Source organism: Capra hircus, chromosome 21 (genome assembly GCF_001704415.2).
Source record: "Capra hircus breed San Clemente chromosome 21, ASM170441v1, whole genome shotgun sequence".
Taxonomy (NCBI): Eukaryota; Metazoa; Chordata; class Mammalia; order Artiodactyla; family Bovidae; genus Capra; species Capra hircus.
Window position 1 is genome coordinate 29211398 of NC_030828.1, and position 18857 is coordinate 29230254.

The 18857-nt window shown below is 43.8% G+C and overlaps 1 protein-coding gene across 1 annotated transcript in view; it reads right to left on the reverse strand.

Moving 5' to 3' along the window:
• Nucleotides 1-18857, reverse strand: part of CHRNA7 (cholinergic receptor nicotinic alpha 7 subunit) — a 156395-nt gene that overhangs the window by 86742 nt on the left and 50796 nt on the right. Inside the window, 1 exon segment of the mRNA XM_018066574.1 lies at nt 2927-2971. Within this exon segment, the coding sequence (XP_017922063.1) occupies nt 2927-2971 (45 nt within the window).

An 18857-nucleotide genomic window follows, 5' to 3' on the forward strand; every position in this document is an offset into this window, starting at 1 on the left:
GTAGGTACTGGTCTTCATATCTGAACCTTCTTTAGAGTGTAAATTACACAGCCAGATTAGAAATGGTTTGCAAGTAGAAACTGGTTCTCATCCTTTTCTGGGCCCCCTTCGCATGGCCTCGCAATGCTTTTCCACAAAGCAGGTGCTTGAAAAGGTTAGTTGAAAAGGTACATGAGATAAAAAGGTGAGTTTTAAAACAAATGAAGCTGCAGATGTTTCCGCAAATGCAAGTCTTAATTAGAAATATGCTGTGCTTGAAAGAAATTTTGAGGCCTCTGCTGACATCCTCCAAAGCGAGGATGTCTATTTATGGAGCACCTGAACTCAAGGCAGTAAGTAATAATCCAGTTACGTTTTTTCCTGGAAACCAACATTCGTTTTAAAAAAAAATCCAAATCACATTCATTGCTGAAGACAAATCACTTACTGAGGACTAAGAAACAGAGGCTCAGAGAACATGATCTGACATGTCAGGAGCAAATTCAGTGTGTCTCTCCTTCCAGGAGAAAAATGTCCACATCAGCTCTGCACTTTAGAGGGCATGGGAAATGGACGGTTTTATGTCAAGAAGAAAGCATTCGCATTATGCCCCAGAATTCCCAGAGCTATATGACAGTCTTGATTGCATGGAATAGGGATGGGGGCTGCAGGTCTGAAGGCATTACTGGCAATTCACTGTCAGATACACTTTTAGGATTTGTGCACTGCATTGTATGCAAATACTTTTACCTTGAAAGAAAGAAAAAAAAAAACTTCTGGACTGAGATCTCTGTGAAATATATGGGTGAAAGGACACCACTGCCCACTCCTCTACTTTTGAGCTGAATTTAAAAATAAACTTGATGAATAGAAGGTCAGATACAGGCTAAAGCAAGTATAGCAAAAGTAATTATAGAATCCAGGAGGTAAGTATATGGGTGCTCACTCTAAATTCAACTTCTTGGTATAATTGAAAATTCTCATTAAAAAAATTGGGGAAAAATATTACTCATAATATGTAGTAACCTGGGTGGGGTTAGTGATTTGCTCACACACAGCCTGAAGAAGGAAATGGCAACCCACTCCAGTATTCTTGCCCAAAATTCTATGGACAGAGGAGCCTGGCGGGCTACAGTCCATGAGGCTGCAAAGAGTCAGACACGATTGAGCACGCCTGCACACACAGCCAGATGAAGGTGAGTTTAAGTGAGAATGCAAAGAGAGAGAACAAGGACAGTTGGGGTGGGAGGGCACTGCTCAGGGGAATGTTGCTGTAAAGGTCAAAGAAAACCAGGGAATCACTGGGCGACTTCATGGGGACAGAAGGCAGTATGCGTGCATGCTAAGTCACTTCAGTTGTGTCCGACTCTGTGTGGCCCTATGGACAGGCTCCTCGGTCCATGGGACTCTCCAGGCAAGAATACTGGAGTGGGTTGCCATGACCTCCTCCAGGGGATCTTCCTGACCCAGGGAGCAAACCCATGTCTCTTTTGTCTCTTGCACTGATGGGCAAGTTCTTTACCATTAGCGCCACCTGGGAAGCCCTAGAGGGCAGTATATTTGTATACCGAGAGTGACACAGACACTGTTACGATGCCTGAGGCAACAGGGGCAGTTGTGAAAGCCCTGCTCTCAGCAGGTGCCAGGAAACAGGACCACATCCCTGAGGAAGGGCTGGCTTCCATGGGAGAACAGACCCTGTGCCCTTGGCAAAAGGAGGGAAGCTGGAGTTGGAGGGCACAGGTGTGCAGGTGGGATCCACGCACTGAGGCAAGTTGCTTTAAATCCTTCAGGGAAGACCACCAAACTCTATTATTTGGGGCATATAATCTGTAAGAAGTTCAGGAGAAGAGTAATGCTGCTATCACAAACTGCCCTTCATTCTCAACTGTACATGTTACTACTTCTATTTTTAAAAGTTACAGAATTGATAGTGAAATCTGTATGTCTCAATTTTAGCAATAAAAACTAGTCATCTATGAATGTATTAATGAATTTAAAACAAAGCCCCATCTTTGGTAGAGATGTAGATTTCCAATTTTTTGTTTAATAATTATTAAAATTTATAATTAGTTTTACCTTGATGAATTATGTACCAATAATCACTATAATCCTAAATCAATCAAGAAGAAAAATTCTTAACATTTTTCTGAAGGAATAATTTTTATGTAAATATTTACACTGGAGAGAACCAAGTCAGAATCATTAATAAAAAGACTTTCAAGGATAAAATTCTGTGTAGAAAAGAAAGGTAAGAGTAGAGGGAAAAAGGGACTATGTAATATACCCACCAGGTAAAGAAGGGCATGTTTGTATATGTTTTTTGCTTAATGATAGGCCTGTCAAATTATATGGAATTTAAATAGATTCAATTTAAAATAGAGACTGACAGTTTTCTTTTAAAATGTTTATATTTACAATTGGATGGAAGTGACATATTTTGTAGTTAATTAATCTAGGTTAGAACTTTAGATAGCAAGGTAAAAAAATCCATGAATGAAAAAATTCAGCATCTCGAAATTCTTGCAGAGATCACTAGAGCAGGAAGTGTGAAGGCTTCTGGCTTGGGCATTGCTCCGCCATATTAAGACATGCACAGCTAGAGGCAGGGGGAGCTGGGCAGGCACTCTGGAGCTCTGGGGATCAGTTATGGTACAAGCTGTGGACATTCCACATGCAGACCTGCAACTTACGACTTATGTGCATGTTTCTGCTTTTGAAACTTCCCCAAGTCACCCTGTTATGAAGCAGGAGCGTGCACTGAGCCTTGCAGGGTGTAGCGCAGGACATGCAAAGGTAGGGCGGTCTCCTTTGCTGTTGGCAAACGTGGAGGCCGGCAGGACAGTCCTGGATACTCTGAGGGACCTTGCCTGCAATTCCAGCTCAGGCATCTCGGATGTAAGAGCAGGAAGCCCCATGGGCGAGGACCGCCACTGTTGCAACTTACCATTTGTAGCCAAATGTTGGTGGTTAACACTTGGTTCTTCTCATCCTTTAAGGGAAAAAATAAAAAGAGTCAAAGATATGGTTTATACAGTTTACCTAAGAGGAAATGATACCATTATTCATGCACCAGTCTGATGGTTGGGACGGCTAGTGCGTGTAGAAATTAGAATTCACCAAGCACTTCCAAATACACTCCAGCATTTCCCTGGAGTGAAGCTTTTCTATTTACACATTAATTACAGAGCTCTTACACAAGAGAGAAAAGTAGAGAGAAGGAAATGAAAACCCTGCAACCCCACCATCCAGAGATGATACCTGTTAACGGTTTAACTTATTTTTACTTACACTTTTTAAAATCACTTGTATGCTTAAAAAAAATGAGACTGGGTGCAAATTTCAGTCGTTTAAAGTCAAGTTTATTACAAGAATGGATAGAGTTTTAAGCAAACTGAAATATTTTAGGCTTCCCTCCCCCGGGAAAGGGAGCCCTCCTGCGACAGCTGCTGCCCCTGTGCTAACAATGCTGTGCGGGCCCCATTTCTTCCGAGGTCTGCCTACCTTTTCTCCCATCCTTCATCAACCAGGCAGCACACCAGACCCTTAACACACACAAGCAAGGTAAATCCTATCCGGGTGAGCAAACTAAGGGTCAGAAAGGTGAGCTGACTTTATGAAGGAAACATTCACACCTGGATGTTGGTCAAGAGCCCTCTTTCCACATTTCCAACCTGGGTGTGGGCTCCAGAAGGGTGCCGAGTCTGCATTCTGTCCAGGGAGTGTGAGGCAGTGTATCAACAGTGGCTTCACCCTCACATTGGGCACCCAAAGAAGATGCTAGCCAACTTCAGGCCTTCCCAACTGGGATGCAGTCAGCTTTTTTTTTTTTTTTTTAATCATGGCTGGCAAGGCCCAAAAGTGGCTAGCAAGAGCCAGGGTGGGCACGGAGAAAAATGAGCAAGTTTCCTGCAGCTGTTCTACTAAGAATGCTGTTGTTCAGTATTTCGTGTTCAATTCCCACCGAAAAAGACTCCACAAACTAGCAATTTCACCCCTCCAGAAGAAAGTGCTTATTAATGCTGAGATGCCCTGAGGCTGAGACCATGAGCTCCTTCAACAGGAACTACCTGGCCTGGTTCCCTGGTAGCATTCACATAAACAGACCCAGTGGCAGAAAGAACACCATCTGCTGGGGCGTGGTCACAGGGCAGGGATGCAAGTGAGAAATGAATGCTACTTCTCATTAAAATACAAATGTGTTGAACATGTAAGGAGCTGGCAGAGATTCTTGGACACATCAATGTCCCTGCCCCAGCAGCTCACCCTGGGCACCTCTGAGAGATGACAGTCGGGGTAGGAAGGTAAATCTTGTAGAAGGGATCAGGCTGCCTGGAGAAAGACAGGGGACCAAGTCCCAGGGACCTCAGGCCAGGGGCTGTGTCCAGAAGAAGTTGCCAGTCTGGTCACAAGAAAAATATATCCCCCTTTTGCAAAATAACACCTGCCAGGGGTTTGGGTAGAATTCTGTGGAGCTAACCTCCCTCTGTGCAGAGTGAACAGCCCCTGACGACGCCATGCATCCGCACTGCATGAGGGCTCCAGTTCCAGTCTGATCCCAGTGCTACTGAAAGAGCTGATAAACTCTTTCAGGACATATGTCCCTTGCCTCAACTTATTAAGGAATTGTTGTTTTTAATAGACTTAAAATTAGCCAGTGTTCCATTCAGGTGGGTTCTTTCTCTTAATTGCATCCATGTCTTTATCTTCTGAGAGAAAGGCTTCTGTGGTTTGGGAGCTCAATTACGACCAATCTAATTAAAAGCCTTTCTTCTTTCCAACACGCCAGCTGAAACCTCATTAGAGGGAAACGGGATTTCTGTGGTGTGCGGTGGCATGGGACTGAGCAAGCGTTTCAAACTGTAATCAACGCAGAGCAGCAGCCAGCCTCCAACGGAGGGAGCAGCAATGCAGGTTGGGGGCCTCCACGGAGACCCAGGAAAAGCCTGCAGGACCAGAAGAGAGGCTCCTGTCTGTGTTCCCAAGGTGGGCCCCACCTCCTCCCACCCCAGGCCACCCACTGGCTGAGACTCAGCTCTCTCGTTCTGCACGGTGACAAGGCACGGTGGCATCTCCTTCCCACCCTCATGTGAAGCATGTCCTTTCCCCTCCAAAGACTGAATGCTTGCATCACCCCCAAATCTCCTATGTTGAAACCTACCTCCCACTGGGATGGTATTAGGAGGTGGGGTCTTTGGAATGTGTTTAGGTCATGGGGGTGTGTTCACTCTCAGAACCAAGACTGTTGTCCTTATTAAAGGGACCTCAAAAAGCTCCCTCACTGCTTCTGCCATGTGAAGACCCGGCAAGGAGACAGCCATCTATGAACCAGGAAGTAGGCTCTCACCAGACATCGGAGCTGTAGGTGTCTTGATCTTGGATTCCTCAGCCTCCAGAACTGTGAGAAATAAATGTGTGTCACTAAGCCACTGAGTGGTACGCTGGTTACAGCAGCCAAGCTGACGGAAGAAAGGGCCCTCACAGTCTGACCTCTGCTCAGTTCCACAACAGCTCTCTGCCCTCCTCCAGCTGCACTGCTAAAAGAATCCAGTCTCAGGTCCTTAGGGCAGCACACAGCCCCTTCAATAAGCCACAGTCCAGCCAAGTGTTCATTTATTCACCCATGCGACAAAATCATTGTGAAGCACTTCCTGTTTCGGGCATTATGCCAGCCTGACACGCACCACGGTGAACTGAACAGACATGGTCCCTGAGCTCACAGAACATAAAATCTGGGTGGAGGGTGGGATAATATAATTTGACAATGACACAGCTGTAATTACCAACACTGACAAGTCATGGAGGACAGGAAGCGGGCACCTTCAGAAAGGATGACAGGGAGATAAACATCACCAGAGGGATGAAGATGGGGTCCCGAGAATGAGACATGACCTTTACTCCCTATGACTCTGCAACACCAAAGCCACGGCCCCTCACACCCACCGTATGCACCTTCCTCCTTCCAAGACCTTGCTCCCCCTCAACTCCCAGGGGCCTTTCCTGCCGCACACCCTCCTCCTCCCTCTTTCGCAAGCCCAGGGACTCCAAGAAGGAAGCTGCAGCCTGGGCAGACCTGTGGCCTCAGGCACCAGGGAGGCAGAGTGCCATTCAGCCTGAAGAGGAACCTTCCCGCCAGTGGTCCAGCTGCATCAGAAGGGACTTAGCTCTACTTTCTGTTTCTTCCCACAAGGATAACGAGTTATCTGAACATCATTTCATGTAAAATAAATCTATGTTACATAAAAAAAGAGAGACCTGGCCACCAGTTTCCAGTTGTGAGTACAGAAGATGGCCACCCTCCCAGTCTACCCTGGGCTGGCCTCCAAAGGCACAGCCAGGTAACCAGGACCTGCAAGGTCTGCACAGCAAGGTCCTCTCCCACCCAGTGCCCCATCACACCTTCCCAGCCTTGTCCTCACCACCCACAGCCCTGACTCCCTATGGAGTCGGGAGCGAAGCTTCTCCTCTCTTACCTTGTCCTCCTCCACTGACACAGAAGCTGCCAGCCTCCCGTGCTGCCCTCACATTTGTCTGAAATCAGGCATCGGCAAATGAAGCTTAACTCAGTGGTCATGCCCCACACAGGCTGCAATCACAGGGGTCCAACACTGGGACTCTTGGTGGGGGGAGGGGTGAGAAGGGAGTTTCCAAACCCTGACCCCAGAACCAGGCCCAGGGGATTTGATAAACAGGCAGGTACAACCCCCTGGGGCTGTATATTGTCACCCTCCCTATTTAACTTCTATGCAGAGTACATCATGCAAAATGCTGGCCTGGATGAAGCTCAAGCTGGAATCAAGATTGCCAGGAAAAATATCAATAAACTCAGATATGCAGATGACACCACCCTTACGGCAGAAAGCAAAGAGGAACTAAAGAGCCTCTTGATGAAGGTGAAAGATGAGAGTGAAAAAACAGGCTTAAAACTCAACATTCAAAAAACAAAGATCATAGCATCTGGGCCCATCACTTCATGGCAAATAGACGGGGAAACAATGACAGACATTTTTTTCTTGGGCTCCAGAATCACTGCAGATGGTGACTGCAGCCATGAAATTAGAAGACGCTTGCTCCTTGGAAGAAAAGCTATGACCACCTCAGTTCAGTTCAGTCGCTCAGCTGTGTCTGACTCTTTGAGACCCCATGGACCGCAGCATGCCAGGTTTCCCTGTCCGTCACCAACTCCTGAGTTTACTCAAAGTCATGTACATTGAGTCAGTGATGCCATCCAGCCATCTCATCATCTGTCAACCCCTTCTCCTCCCTTCAGTCTTTCCCAGCATCAGGGTCTTTTCAAATGAGTCAGTTCTTCGCATCAGGTGGCCAAAGTATTGGAGTTTCAGCTTCAGCATCAGTCCTTCCAATAAATAATCAGGATTGATTTCCTTTAGAATGGACTGATTGGATCTCCTTGCAGTCCAAGGGACTCTCAAGAGTCTTCTCCAACACCACAGCTCAAAAGCATCAGTTCTTTGGCACTCAGCTTTTTTTATAGTTCAACTCTCACATCCATACATGACTACTGGAAAAACCATAGCTTTGACTAGATGGACCTTTGTAGGCAAAGTAATGTCTCTGCTTTTTAATATGCTGTCTAGGTTGGTTATAACTTTTCTTCCAAGGAGCAAGCATCTTTTAATTTCACGGCTGCAGCCCTCATCTGCAGTGATTCTGGAGTCTGCAAAATAAAGTCTGACCAACATAGACAGCATATTAAAAAGCAGAGACATTACTTTGCCAACAAAGGTCTATCTAGTCAAGGCTATGGTTTTTTCATATGTGGGAGTTGGACCATAAAAAAGGCTGAGTGCCAAAGAATTGATGCCTTTGAACTGTGGTATTGTATAAGATTCTTGAGAGTCTCTTGGAATGCAAGGAGATCAAACAGAGGATGAGATGGTTGGATGGCATCCGCAACTCAATGGACATGAGTTTGAGCAAATTCCGGGAGATGGTGAAGGACAGAGAATCCTGGCGTGCTGCAGTCCACGGGGTTGCAAAGAATTGGACATGACTGAGTGACTGAAGAACAACAATGACCTTCTGGGAGCAAGCAGCACAGGATCCAGGCACAGGTTCCAGGGACTCCAGACCCTCAGCAACCATCTGTCCATTATGATCCTGACCCAACCAGGCTGGCTTGCACAGAGGGCAGACCCCACAGCGGCTGTTGAGAAACCTCCTGGGCTCCAATCAGCTCCTCTCATTAAGCATTCACTGCCCACGATTTCCGGAGAAGGCAATGGCAACCCACTCCAGTTCTCTTGCCTGGAAAATCCCATGGATGGAGGAGACTGGTAGGCTGCAGTCCATGGGGTCGCTAAGAGTCGGGCACGACTAAGCGACTTCACTTTCACTTTTCATTTTCATGCATTGGAGAAGGAAATGGCAACCCACTCCAGTATTCTTGCCTGGACAATCCCAGGGACAGAGGAGCCTAGTGGGCTGCTGTCTATGGGGTCACATAGAGTTGGACACGACTGAAGCGACTTAGCAGCAGCAGCAGCAGCAGCAGTCCACGATTTCAGTGTTCACTCCTGGGAAATGGGGAGACAGCAGCTGCCCCCACAACCTCCCAGTGTGGGAGGGATGAGGGCATTGTCACATAGGCTGTGACATGTGACTCAACTCCAGTACATCCCCATGTGTGGCTCTCACTCTCTTTCTTACATACAAACACACACACACACACACACACACACACACACACACACACACACACGGCTCCCCCACAAGACCCATGCTCCTTCCTGACCCTGGGATCTCACAGGAAGGACACAGGACCCCTGGCTGCCATGGAACCACAAAGATCAGTACACAAAGCACTCCCAAAACCAATCTCTCCTTTGCTTTTCAGTCTGAGCACCTCAAAATAGTATTTAGTCTCAAAAAAGAAGGAAACCCTGCTCTTTCCAATAGTGTGATGAACCTGGAGGACATGATGTTAAATGAAAGAAACCAGACACAGAAAGACAAATTGTATGATTCCGCTTATATAAGAAATCTAATCTAACCCATAGAAGCATGGAGCAGAATGGTGGCTGCCAGAGACCAGACTTGGGGGAAAGAGAATAGGTCTCTGTCCAAGGGTGCAAAGTTTCAGTCTATAAGATGAACAAGTCACAGAGACCCCCCAGTGAGGCACAGAGTCTATAACTAATAACGCTGTAAGGTAGTCTTAAACATTTGCTAAGAGGGTAGACAGTATGTTAGGTATTCTTATCATAGAAATAATAATTCTAACAGTAAGTTTAAAAAGATGGTAGGAAGAAACTTTGGGAGGCGATGGCTGTGTTTATGTCATAGATCGTGGTGAGAGTTTCATGGGTGTATGCTTATCTGCAAACACATCAAACTGTATGCATTAAGTATGTACAGCTTTTGGTATGTCAATCATATCTCAATAAAGGGATTTTTAAAGTACACTTTATGCTTTTTAAAAATCAATCTCTTGGAATAATCACATGGCGGCTTTAGAGCATGACCACTCTGATGATGTCTCATGTGCCATCCTGCGCTCCTACAGCAATTATTCTTCAGGAAGTTACAGGGTGACATTATTCAACTTTATTTTGAAGAGCTTCTAACACTTTCTCTTTGCCTTTGTGTAGATGCTGAGGGAAAAAACAGGTAATAATAGATCTGTGGCTCAATTCTTGTTTGCAGAGAAAGTTGCTGGATAACATAAAGCCTTACTTTTGTAGTCCTCTGTAGTTTATAAAAAGGGTCACTTCTCTTATCTAATTTAATCTTTACACCAGCCATGTTTCTGTCCTGTTTTTAACAGAAAAATAAATTGAGAGGCTGTGATTTTCCCTGAGTCAGCAAGATATTAGGTTGAGAAAAGATTCATATCCAGAATAAGAAATAAACGCCTACGTATCAGTAAGAAAAAGGCACACAATCAGAAAATTCTGTCCAACAGAAAGAAAGGGCAAAAGATGAACAAGCCCATGATTTTCATCACAGAGGACACCAGTAAATGTCATCTGAAAAGAACATGGCTAAACTCGAGTCCGCAGTCTTCTGAATGTCATACACACACACACTTTTTTTTTTCAAACTCATTACAGTCTTAGGAAAGAGACAAAGTCAGTGCTATTATTATTCTCATCTAATAATGGGAACTAGAGGAACAGTTCCCAAATTTAACTAAATACATCACTGTTCTGTTTGAGTGTTTTGCAGTGAGCCTGTATCACCCTTATAATCAAGAGGGAGGGATATATAAAGATATCAACTGTGAAACCAACCAAGCCCATGGCCCTAGGTTTCACAGCTCATGCAGAAGCTGAGACCCAGTCCCTTCCCTGTTTAGCTCAACACCTGTGTTTCAGCCACCAGGCAACTCTGCTCCCAACGTTCTTCCTAACAAGAACACTTTCATGATGGTCACAGTAGATGGTTCCCTTTGATTTCTATACATCACAGAAGCTCTCAGAGTATACACTGGGAACTTCTGAGTTTCTGAGATGCTCTCAGAGGATTAGTGAAGCCACGATTTTTCACAACCATCAGAAGTTATTAGCCTGTTTCACCCTCATTTCCTCATGAGCAGTTGGTAGAGCTCTGCAGAGCCACGTGACATACAATATAGCAGACTGAGCGCAGAAGCAGGCCAGGAATCCAGCCTTCTGTAAAGCTGGGCCTTCAGGAGATTGGCAAGAAATACGAAACGCCACCCTTCTCACTAAACGTGTTTTGCTTGAGAATATAGGTATTTTTCTTAAAATATTAGTTATGATTACAAGGTACAGGTTTATGATAATTTTAAATCGATTCATGGACTTGAAAATGTTTTCTTAGGTTTTCTTTCAAACATGGCAATAAATATGGATAAATGTAACACATGTAAAAAAAAACAAAAAGAAATGGGAAGGGAGAGAATTTGCAATAACTTTTATGAAAGTAGAGGGGTCCTGAAGCTCAGAAGTTTGAAAGTCACTGGTGCAGGCTTGGTGTTCTTAATACATCCTGGTTCTTGGACCCAGGGACCTGGCCCCATCTCAGTGCTCATTTGCAGGTTGTCCAAGGTCTGAATCATGGGGTACAGTGTGAAAGGCCTGACCTAGCCTCCCCAGGGAGGGATGAGGGATTAAGGGGCGCACTTTTAACTAGGACTGAAAGACATTCTTTCTGCTACTATTAGAGGAACTCCCAGTCTCCCCCAAAGGACTCAAATCTAGACGAATGAAGCCTAAGATATGGAGAAGGAGGGCAGAACCAGAAAAGAAGCTCCATCTTGAGTCAGCAGAGCTGGAAAGTGAGGAAGGGGTGGAGGGGCTGGGGGAATATGGATCCAGGGGAGAGAAGGGGAAAGAGGCAGACTCTGGTCACTAGAACCCTTGTGTGGAACTTTCAGGAAGGGAAGGAAAAGAGATGATATATATAAAAGAAGGCAGGAGCCAGAAGTGAAAGCAGTAATGTTTTCTTGTTGTTGTTGTTATTCTTTGACATATATATTTCCACAAGCAGTGTAGATTAATTGGCTTAATAAATTAAGAAAAAGTAAAAATCACATAAAAGGAAAGAGTAATACAGAATTTATACCATTATACTACAGAAAATTAAAATTTATGAGTAAACATACCCTCGTAAGGCATGGGCAAGATAAAAAAATAATTTGGAATGACAGATTCACAAATATAGTTTGGAAGTGAATGAATCAATGAATACACAAATAATTTAAAATAGGAAGTGCAACAAAGAAAAGGCAAACAGATGAACACAAAAAATACAATGTATAATCTGGAAAAAAGCCTAATTAAGACAAGTATGCTTCCTTTGAGTTCTTTCTACTATGTAACTCAACAAAACCTTGGATCAAATTAAACATGACTTCAAAGATGAGACTATAACAGATCTGAATGAAATAAAAGGGAGACTGAAGAGCTAAACAAATAAGCTTAGAGCCAAAACAACACGGTTACATGGCTAATAAATTAGAACCAGGAAGGAACAAAACAGACTCAGCTGAAAATTGAGTTGATGGCATGAAAGCAAGGCATGAGATAACCACAGTGTGTGCAGAGGAAAAACACAGAGATTAATTAGGAAAGAGAACACAGAGGTGCCAAAAGGAGACACAACTTGAGCTGAAATGGAGAACATGCATGTGGGAAGCAGAAAGTGTATCGGGACCATACACAGGAGACAAAATTCTGGTTCTAGCAAAACAGCCAAATCCATGACCTGAACATTGTCCTGCTACCAAACACCTAGAGATGTGGGAGGAAATTACAGAAATATTTTCTTAAATGTAAATGGAAACAAAAAAGGAGAGAAATCTTCAAAAACAAAAAATCCAAGAGGGAACCGAAAATGATACCATTAGTGCATAAGCTGGTGTAGGGAGAGTGGCGGCCAGTTATGTTCAGAGAGCTTGAACAAAGCCTCTGTGGGACTGAATGCTAAACTCCCACTCCATAGGTGAGGGGAGCTAACCCCATACCCATCCATCCAGCCATGAGACACAAGGATCTTAGAGAGCCCACTGCCAGAAGGGAACACAGGCAAGTCTGTCTCAGCCTGGGCTGACAGTGGAGGAAAAAACGCAGCACTTAGGGCTTCCCTGGTAGCTCAGCTGGTAAAGAATCCATCTGCAATGCAGGAGACCCTGGTTTGATTCCTGGGTTGGGAAGATCCCCTGGAGAAGTAAAAGGTTAACCCACTCCAGTATTCTTGGGCTTCCCTGGTGGCTCAACTGGTAAAGAATCCGACTGCAACGTGGGAGACCTGGATTTGATCCCTGGGTTGGGAAGAGCCCAGGGAATCGGTTACCCACTCCAGTATTATGACCTTGAGAATTCCAAGGACTAGTCTATGGAGTTCCAAAGAGTTGGGCATGACTGAGCAACTTTCACTTTCATTTTTTAATAATTCCTCAGAAAGTGTAGGTCTTCATTCGGATGGAGAATTCAAATATAAACAATCCACAATGCCTGGGGACTCTGCAAACTAAGAAAGTAGCATAAAATCTATTCCACAGCAGTAAAACTTGAGGTACCAGACAAAAGCAGAGAAATAAACAACTAAGCAAAAAGAAAATTGTTTAGAAACCACAACCATGATCATGTCTTTGCCAACATCCACTGGATCATGGAAAAAGCAAGAGAGTTCCAGAAAATCATCTATGTCTGCTTTATTGACTATGCCAAAGCCTTTGACTGTGTGGATCACAATAAACTGTGGAAAATTCTGAAAGAGATGGCAATACCAGACCACCTGACCTGCCTCTTGAGAAACCTGTATGCAGGTCAGGAAGCAACAGTGAGAACTGGACATGGAACAACAGACTGGTTCCAAATAGGAAAAGGAGTATGTCAAGGCTGTATATTGTCACCCTGCTTATTTAACTTATATGCAGAGCACATCATGAGAAACGCTGGACTGGAAGAAGCACAAGCTGGAATCAAGATTGCTGGGAGAAATATCAATAACCTCAGATACACAGATGACACCACCCTTATGGCGGAAAGTGAAGAGGAACTAAAAAGCCTCTTGATGAAAGTGAAAGAGGAAAGCGAAAAAGTTGGCCTAAAGCTCAACATCCAGAAAACGAAGATCATGGCATCCGGTCCCATCACTTCATGGCAAATAGACAGGGAAACAGTGGAAACAGTGTCAGACTTTATTTTTGGAGGCTCCAGAATCACTGCAGATGGTGATTGCAGCCATGAAATTAAAAGATGCTTACTCCTTGGAAGAAAAGTTATGACCAACCTAGATAGCATATTCAAGAGCAGAGACATTACTTTGCCAACTAAGGTCCGTCTAGTCAAGGTTATGGTTTTTCCTGTGGTCATGTATGGATGTGAGAGTTGGACTGTGAAGAAGGCTGAGCACCGAAGAATTGATGCTTTTGAACTGTGGCGTTGGAGAAGACTCTTGAGAGTCCCTTGGACTGCAAGCAGATCCAACCAGTCCTTTCTGAAGGAGATCAACCCGGGGATTTAAAGGAATGATGCTAAAGCTGAAACTCCAGTACTTTGGCCACCTCATGAGAAGAGTTGACTCATTGGAAAAGACTCTGATGCTGGGAGGGATTGGGGGCAGGAGGAGAAGGGGACGACTGAGGATGAGATGGCTGGATGGCATCACGGACTCGATGGACCTGAGTCTGAGTGAACTCCGGGAGATGGTGATGAACAGGGAGGCCTGGCGTGCTGCGATTCATGGGGTCGCAAAGAGTCGGACACGACTGAGCGACTGAACTGGACTGTGGTTTTGATTTGCATTTCTCTGATAATGAGTGATGTTGAGCATCTTTTCATGTGTTTGTTAGCCATCTGTATGTCTTCTTTGGAGAAATGTCTATTTAGTTCTTTGGCCCATTTTTTGATTGGGTCGTTTATTTTTCTGGAATTGAGCTGCAGGAGTTGCTTGTATAGTTTTGAGATTAGTTGTTTGTCAGTTGCTTCATTTGCTATTATTTACTCCCATTCTGAAGGCTGTCAAAATTTCTTAAACTGAGAGTGCAAAAATTTTGGTAATTTCTCAGTCATTATCTTTAAATTTTCTCTTTCTAAAGCTTTTTTAGGTGTGCATTAGATATTTTCATTTTATCTTTCATGTCTTCTAAGCATTCATGTCATCCTGTATTTTAGGCCATCTGTTCAGGTCTGTCTTCATTTTACTAATTATTGTTTCAGGTTTTTTTAGTCTGTAACTTATCCTTTGAGTGTTTATTTCAATGACTACATTTTTCACTTTGCAAAACTTATGCTTTTGTTTCATCTTGTTTTATCCGTGAGTATCTTATTCTTCTCTTGCGCTTTTGCTATCTTTATACATTTAATCATTTTTAAACATATGTATTCAGTATTTTTCCTATGATATTTCTCTGGTCTGAATTTTGGAGGATTTATTCCTGCTGACTTAGTTTTCTGTCTCTTGGTCATGGGAGATTTTTCACTTACATATTTTATATTTTGCATCAGTTCAGTTCAGTTCAGTCACTCAGTCCTGTCCGACTCTTTGCGACCCCATGAATCGCAGCATTCCAGGCCTCCCTCCCTGTTCATCACCATCTCCCGGAGTTCACTCAGACTCACGTCCATCGAGTCCGTGATGCCATCCAGCCATCTCATCCTCGGTCGTCCCCTTCTCCTCCTGCCCCCAATCCCTCCCAGCATCACAGTCTTTTCCAATGAGTCAACTCTTCTCATGAGGTGGCCAAAGTACTGGAGTTTCAGCTTTAGCATCATTCCTTCCAAAGAAATCCCCGGGTTGATCTCCTTCAGAAGGGACTGGCTGGATCTCCTAGCAGTCCAAGGGACTCTCAAGAGTCTTCTCCAACACCACAGTTCAAAAGCATCAATTCTTCGGCGCTCAGCCTTCTTCACAGTCCAACTCTCACATCCATACATGACCACTGGAAAAACCATAGCCTTGACTAGATGGACTTTGTGGGTAAAGTAATGTCTCTGCTTTTCAATCTGCTATCCAGGTTGGTCATAACTTTTCTTCCAAGGAGTAAGCATCTTTTAATTTCATGGCTGCAGTCACCATCTGCAGTGATTCTGGAGCCCCACAAAATAAAGTCTGACATTGTTTCTATTCTTTCCCCATCTATTTGCCATGAAGTGATGGGACTGGATGCCATGATCTTCGTTTTCTGGATGTTGAGCTTTAGGCCAACTTTTTCGCTTTCCTCTTTCACTTTTATCAAGAGGCTTTTTAGTTCCTCTTCACTTTCTGCCATAAGGGTGGTATCATCTGCGTATCTGAGGTTATTGATATTTCTCCCGGCAATCTTGATTCCAGCTTGTGCTTCTTTCAGTCCAGCGTTTCTCATGATGTACTCTGCATAGAGGTTAAATAAGCAGGGTGACAATATACAGCCTTGACATACTCCTTTTCCTATTTGGAACCAGTCTGTTGGTCCATGTCCAGTTCTCACTGTTGCTTCCTGACCTGCATACAGGTTTCTCAAGAGGCAGGTCAGGTGGTCTGGTATTCCCATCTCTTTCAGAATTTTCCACAGTTTATTGTGATCCACACAGTCAAAGGCTTTGGCATAGTCAATAAAGCAGAAATAGATGTTTTTCTGGAACTCTCTTGCTTTTTTCCATGATCCAGTGGATGTTGGCAATTTGATCTCTGGTTCCTCTGCCTTTTCTAAAACCAGCTTGAACATCAGAAAGTTCACGGTTCACGTATTGCTGAAGCCTGGCTTGGAGAATTTTGAGCATTACTTTACTAGCATGTGAGATGAGTGCAATTGTGTGGTAGTTTGAGCATTCTTTGGCATTGCCTTTCTTTGGAATTGGAATGAAAACTGACCTTTTCCAGTCCTGTGGCCACTGCTGAGTTTTCCAAATTTGCTGGCATATTGAGTGCAGCACTTAAACAGCATCATCTTTCAGGATTTGAAACAGCTCAATTGGAATTCCATCACCTCCACTAGCTTTGTTTGTAGTGATGCTTTCTAAGGCCCACTTGACTTCACATTCCAAGATGTCTGGTTCCAGATTAGTGATCACATCATCATGACTATCTGGGTCGTGAAGATCATTTTTGTACAGTTCTTCTGTGTATTCTTGCCACCTCTTTTTAATATCTTCTGCTTCTGTTAGGTCCATACCATTTCTGTCCTTTATCGAGCCCATCTTTGCATGAAATGTTCCCTTGGTATCTCTCATTTTCTTGAAGATATCTCTAGTCTTTCCCATTCTGTTCTTTTCCTCTATTTCTTTGCATTGATTGCTGAAGAAGGCTTTCTTATTTCTTCTTGCTATTCTTTGGAATTCTGCATTTCGATGCCTATATCTTTCCTTTTCTCCTTTGCTTTTCGCCTCTCTTCTCTGGACAGCTATTTGAAAGGCCTCCCCAGACAGCCATTTTGCTTTTTTGCATTTCTTTTCCATGGGGATGGTCTTGTTCCCTGTCTCCTGCACAATGTCACGAACTTCATTCCGTAGTTCATCAGGCATTCTATCTATCAGATCCAGGCCCTTAAATTTATTTCTCACTTCCACTGTATAATCATAAGGGATTTGATTTAGGTCATACCCGAATGGTCTATGGTTTTCCCTACTTTCTTCAATTTAAGTCTGAATTTGGCAATAAGGAGTTCATGATCTGAGCCACAGTCAGCTCCTGGTCTTGTTTTTGTTGCCTGTATAGAGCTTCTCCATCTTTGGCTGCAAAGAATACAATCAATCTGATTTCGGTGTTGACCATCTGGTGATGTCCATGTGTAGAGTCTTCTCTGTGTTGTTGGAAGAGGGTGTTTGCTATGACCAGTGCATTTTCTTGGCAAAACTCTATTAGCCTTTGCCCTGCTTCATTCCGCATTCCAAGGCCAAATTTGCCTGTTACTCCAGGTGTTTCTTGACTTCCTACTTTGGCATTCCAGTCCCCTAGAATGAAAAGGATATCTTTTTTGGGTGTTAGTTCTAAAAGGTCTTGTAGGTTTTCATAAAACCGTTCAACTTCAGCTTCTTCAGCATTACTGGTTGGGGCATAGACTTGGATAACTGTGATATCGAATGGTTTGCCTTGGAGACAACAGAGATCATTCTGTCATTTTTGAGACTGCATCCAAGTACTGCATTTTGGACTCTTTTGTTGACCACAACACAATGAGGTACCATTTCACTCCAGTCAGAATGGCTGCTATCCAAAAGTCTACAAGCAATAAATGCTGGAGAGAGTGTGGATAAAAGGGAACCCTCTTACACTGTTGGTGAGAATGCAAACTAGTACAGCCACTGTGGAAAACAGTGTGGAGATTCCTTAAAATACTGGAAATAGAACTGCCTTATGACCCAGCAATCCCACTGCTGGGCATACACACCCAGAATTGAAAGAGACAGGTGTACCCCAATGTTCATTGCAGCACTGTTTATAATAGCCAGGACATGGAAGCAACCTAGATGTCCATCAGCAGATGAATGGATAAGAAAGCTGTGGTACATATACACAAAGGAGTATTACTCAGCCATTAAAAAGAATCCATTTGAATCAGTTCTAACGAGGTGGATGAAACTGGAGCCTATTATACAGAGTGAAGTAAGCCAGAGAGAAAAACACCAATACAGTATACTAACGCATATATACGGAATATAGAAAGATGGTAATGATAACCCTGTATACAAGACAGCAAAAGAGACACAGATGTATAGGTCAGTCTTTTGGACTCTGTGGGAGTGGGAGAGGGTGGGATCATTTGGGAGAATGGCATTGAAACATGTATAATATCATATATGAAACGAATCGCCAGTCCAGGTTCGATGCATGATACTGGATGCTTGGGGTTGGTGCACTGAGATGACCCAGAGGGATGGTAGGGGCAGGGAGGAGGGAGGGGGGTTCAGGATGGGGAACATATGTATACCTGTGGTGGATTCATGTTGATGTACAGCAAAACCAATACAATATAGTAAAGTAATTAACCTCCAATTAAAATAAATAAATTTATATCTAAAAAAAAGAAATTTTGACAAGTTCCTCAAGAAGATAAGTATGACTCAAAAACTAATCAAGGTTTAATCATTTTTTCAGCTCCTATATGTAAAGAGCTTAGAATTAATCACTGCCACACTTAGAGCTTTCCTGGTAGCTCAGACGGTAAAGAATATGCCTGCAGTGCAGGAGATCCAGGTTCGATCCCTGGGTTGGAAAGATGCCCTGGAGAAGAAAATGGCAACCCACTCCAGTATTGCTGTCTGGAAAATTTCATGCAACGAGGAGCCTGGCGGGCTACAGTCCATGGGGTTGCAAAGAATCAGACAAGACTAAGCAACTAACACTTTCACTTTCACATAACAAAAACAACAAACAACACTGAACATACTGAAAATCAATGACCTTAGCTGGACCCATGAGAGATCAATACTGCAGGGTAGAGTGCCACACAGAAATCTGGAAACAGG